Below are 3,890 nucleotides of genomic sequence, written 5' to 3'. Positions count from 1 at the left end.
CGGGCGGTATAACAGCGGGCTCGCTTGTTTCCAATTGGTGTCACTCCTTTGTTGTAAGTAGTATAGGGGGAGTCAAACAAATACTGTTTCAAAGAGGGAGCTGAATTTCACCGTTTCGCAGCCCCCGGGTTCAAACGGACTTGACGGTGGGGGCTGCGATAAGGTGAAATAAAGCTCCCTCTGCGAAACGGTATTTGTTTGACTCCCCCTATACTACTATTTTTCTTAAAATTCTGGAAACATCTGGTTATCGTTTCAAAACATTTATTCTTCAACCCAAAGTAAACCTGTCATGTTTTCAAGGATGAGGTTTAAGTGGACAAATAGTAATTCCGAATGATAAAATAAACATTTCAAACACAGAGCAGTCTAAAGATAAGTTATATTCTACGATATGATATTTTAACGTGATAGTTCCGAGCTCTTTTCACTAGATGAGTGAAGGGCGAGTTACAAAGCCATCGAAGAATTGATCCTCGATGTCTTCGAGAAAAAGGCATTTTGGGAAATAACCTTATTGTTTGGAATAAAGCTCTTCTGCAATGAAATGGAAGGAAAGCCCTCTCTATTAGTGTTTTCAGCTTTTTAATGAAGATAAATTCACAACAGCTAATTTAAATTAATAACCCTTTACAATTGTGGCTGCGTTATTTCAAACTGAAAATGACAAATACTTAGCCAGGGCTGGTTTTAAATTCCTTTCCCGCCTCTTTCAAAGCACTGAGTACAAGCTATTGTTTGTGATTATCGAAGTCAACAAAGTTTTGCAGCTTTTCTGTTCCCTTGTTTGTATATGAATGACACTTCAGTTCACTTTGCTTTTATTCAAGCTGACAAACAGGTCTTTTTTTAATTTACTCTGCTATTCAGTATTTGCTATCTATCTACTCAAAATTAGAGCAAAGGAAACAGATGAAAGAAACTCTGCATCAATGCAGTTTTATATTCAGAGAGAAATTGGAATCTTTTCCTGCTTTCATCTGTTTATTCAGAACTACAAAATATTTTTCAGTTCAACTTTTTAATTCACCGTTGTTACTCCTACCAATTGAAGAAAAAATGATGCTGTCAAAGTACAACTAAACGTAACTGGAAATTCGCTCTTAATTCCAGACAGCTTTTGAAGAATAATCTTATCCGTTAACTATCGTTTTTTTTCCCTTAGTAAGCTAAGGGATGATTTAGTTCTAAAAGGGCTAACTCGATCAAGAGCAAAGAACTTGTCTGATTGTGTCCTTCACTGCTTGTCTCACTTCGTCGATCTTCCAACAGTAAAGAATCGGGTTTAATGACGAGTTTAAGTAAACTAAAGTTAATGTATAACCGAAAGCGAGAGAAACAGATGAAGATGGCTCAGCATGAATGAGCAAAGTTACCAATATTAAATATGGCAGATAGCAAACGACTAACAAGAATTGCAGCCACAGTGCACTGGACACCGCCTTTCTGTATCGCGCTATGTTCAGTTGATTTGTTTGGTTCGGTTGTTGAACATGGCCCTGCACTTGATGTTGATGATGACGAAGGGTGAAGAAAATCTTCGTGTAAGAAAAGACCGAGGTTACTAGACACAATGATACAGCTATAATATCATACCATGACGCTACAGTGGAATTAAACAAGAACCTCGTTGTTGAAGAGGCAGTGGACACAACGCAAAAGGTAATAGTTATCAAGTAGACTCGCTTCAAAGTTACAACTTGTCTGTATCTCAGTCCCAGCAACAGGGCGAGGAGTCTGTCTACGCTAATAGCAGTCAGAGTGAACAAAGACACTGCGATCAAAATGGAGCTTATCATATAAACTGCAACTTCCACGGAGTGACAAACTTTCCAATGTTCGTTTACTGCAGTCACCAACAAAGTCACGTACAGAGGCTCTACAATAAGACCAACACAAAGATCTGTTGTTGCAAGGCTACGAAGCAAGTGTTTGGACGGGGGATGAAGTGAAGACTCCTTGTGAAGAGCAAATAGGATCAGAGCATTTCCAAGAAAGGCAGTAATGGACAGAAAAGCGTCGAAAACTGAGATAAATATCAAGTGGCCTTGTATTCGAGCAGTTATATCTGGTGAGCAGTATAGTTGTTCAAACAGGAAAGTGTTCTGCTTTTCGTTTCCAGAAACGTTTGTTGTAGCCATTACTCTGCAATATGACGATCTGTGTTGTCGCTGTTGTTGCAAGCTGGCCGGGAATGCCTTGATCAAAATTATCCACTCTTTTTAATTTGTCAAACTTGTCACCGATGAGCTTTCAGGTTGGAAAATCAACAATTTAACCGGTCAAGCAGATGGTTGTTCTGCGAAAGACTGACTTTTTTTTTCTACAAGTGAGTATTAGCACTTTTTTCTTCGACCACAAACATCGATACAAGGACAAAAATATAAATTTATAATCCCACTACTGGGTTTGAAGCTTGTATTTGCAGTTTGACTAGATATTTCTTGAATTCTGAAAACTTCCGGTTACCGTTATAACTTGGGATTTATTCTTCAATTTTGCTGCAGAGGAGCTTTATTCCAAACAAGGAAGTTAATTCTCCATGTTTCTCTTTCTCCAAGACATCGGGGATCTGTAACGATAAAGTTCTGAACAAGCGACCTCTTTGAGGGTTTTGCAAATCTGAACTATCAAGCAAAGTATCATATCGGAGAATACAACTTTTCTTCAAACTGCTCTGTTTTTGAAATGTTTACTTTATCCGTCGCCATTGCTAGTTGTCCACTTTAACTTCGTCGTTGAAAACATGGCAGGTTTACTTTGGGTCGGAGGTGAACCCACTTTAATGTTTTCTTCTTCAGCTTTTTACTGAAGGGAGTGTTTTGGTTAAATGGATGATAAATACACAACAATTCCTTGCAATTAATTTGCAGCGTTTTTCACTGAAAATCTGATAACAAGTATTTTGCCAGAGCTGGCTTTTAATGCCATTCCCGCCTCTTCCAAAGCACTGAGTACAAGCTGCTGTTCGTTTTATCGAAGTCAGCAGAGTTTCCCGTCATTTCTGTTTCCTTGTTTATAAAATGAATGACACTTTCACTTTGCTTTTATTCAAGCTGGCAAACAAATTTCGTTTAATTTACTCTGCTATTCATTATTTGCTGTCTATCACTCAAAATTAGAACGAAAAACACATGAACGAACACATGATGTGCGTTAATTAATTTACATTTACGAAAAACTAGAAATTCTTAAGGAACTGCTTCCTGTGAGCCAAATTATGCTTGTAAAATTTTTAGTCCATAAACAGAGTATTTGCGTGTCGCTGTACCAAGACTGTTCTAAAATTCCGAAAGCAAGGGCTCGCCAAAGGTAGCAAGCCCACATCCGACCTTAAAAATAGCGAGACCAAGGTCTAATATTATATTTATATTACGGCACTCTACAACATGGGATGTAATCGCTTATCAGCCGGTAAGCATTGTTAAATGTGAATTCGTGCTTCATCAGTTGATATCGGTATTCATTTACATTTGCGCACAGTTCAAGCTAACAATTTTCTAGCTTAGTGAAATGCTTCTTGTGTGACTGCCAAATTAACAACTTATATTTGATTATCTCTTTATTTGGCTTCATGGATGCAGTCAATATGACAAGATGAGTGTTATTTCTCTAAATTTACTAATATTCTTTGAATTCTTAAATTACAATCTTCAACAGCAGAAAGTGTCAATCCTAAACCAAAAGTCCAGAGTAATCCTTCTCGTGCGTACGCATAACATGTTATGAAAATGTTAATAATTGCGACGGCAAAAGTTTATGTATATATAGTTGGCTAACTGTAATTTCTTCGGGAAAATCTGAAATTTTGCTCAGTTTTCATGAGAGAGGGTTGGTGCGTGGAGCATGGAGCGCCGCGCATGTCTAGAAAAGGTCACTTCTTTCTTGGT

General features: G+C 37.8%; 1 protein-coding gene across 1 annotated transcript; it reads right to left on the bottom strand.

Annotated features, from left to right (window-relative positions):
- Positions 1 to 1,205: 1,205 nt before the first annotated feature.
- On the bottom strand, positions 1,206 to 3,108 carry LOC145480336 (melanocyte-stimulating hormone receptor-like). The gene has a single exon (XM_081458627.1). It carries the CDS (start codon positions 2,139 to 2,141, stop codon positions 1,206 to 1,208), a length of 936 nt encoding a protein of 311 aa, XP_081314753.1. The 5' UTR covers positions 2,142 to 3,108.
- Between the last annotated feature and the right edge of the window lie 782 nt (positions 3,109 to 3,890).

The sequence above is a fragment of the Orbicella franksi genome, chromosome 3, assembly GCF_964199315.1.
Source record: "Orbicella franksi chromosome 3, jaOrbFran1.1, whole genome shotgun sequence".
NCBI classification, from domain to species: Eukaryota; Metazoa; Cnidaria; class Anthozoa; order Scleractinia; family Merulinidae; genus Orbicella; species Orbicella franksi.
The sequence above is the reverse complement of the archived record's forward strand: the minus strand, read 5'-3'. Positions and strand labels throughout refer to the sequence as shown.

Excerpts from the sequence above, each read along its gene's own strand:
- LOC145480336 (XM_081458627.1), bottom strand. The coding sequence starts at position 2,141 with ATGGCTACAACAAACGTTTCTGGAAACGAAAAGCAGAACACTTTCCTG.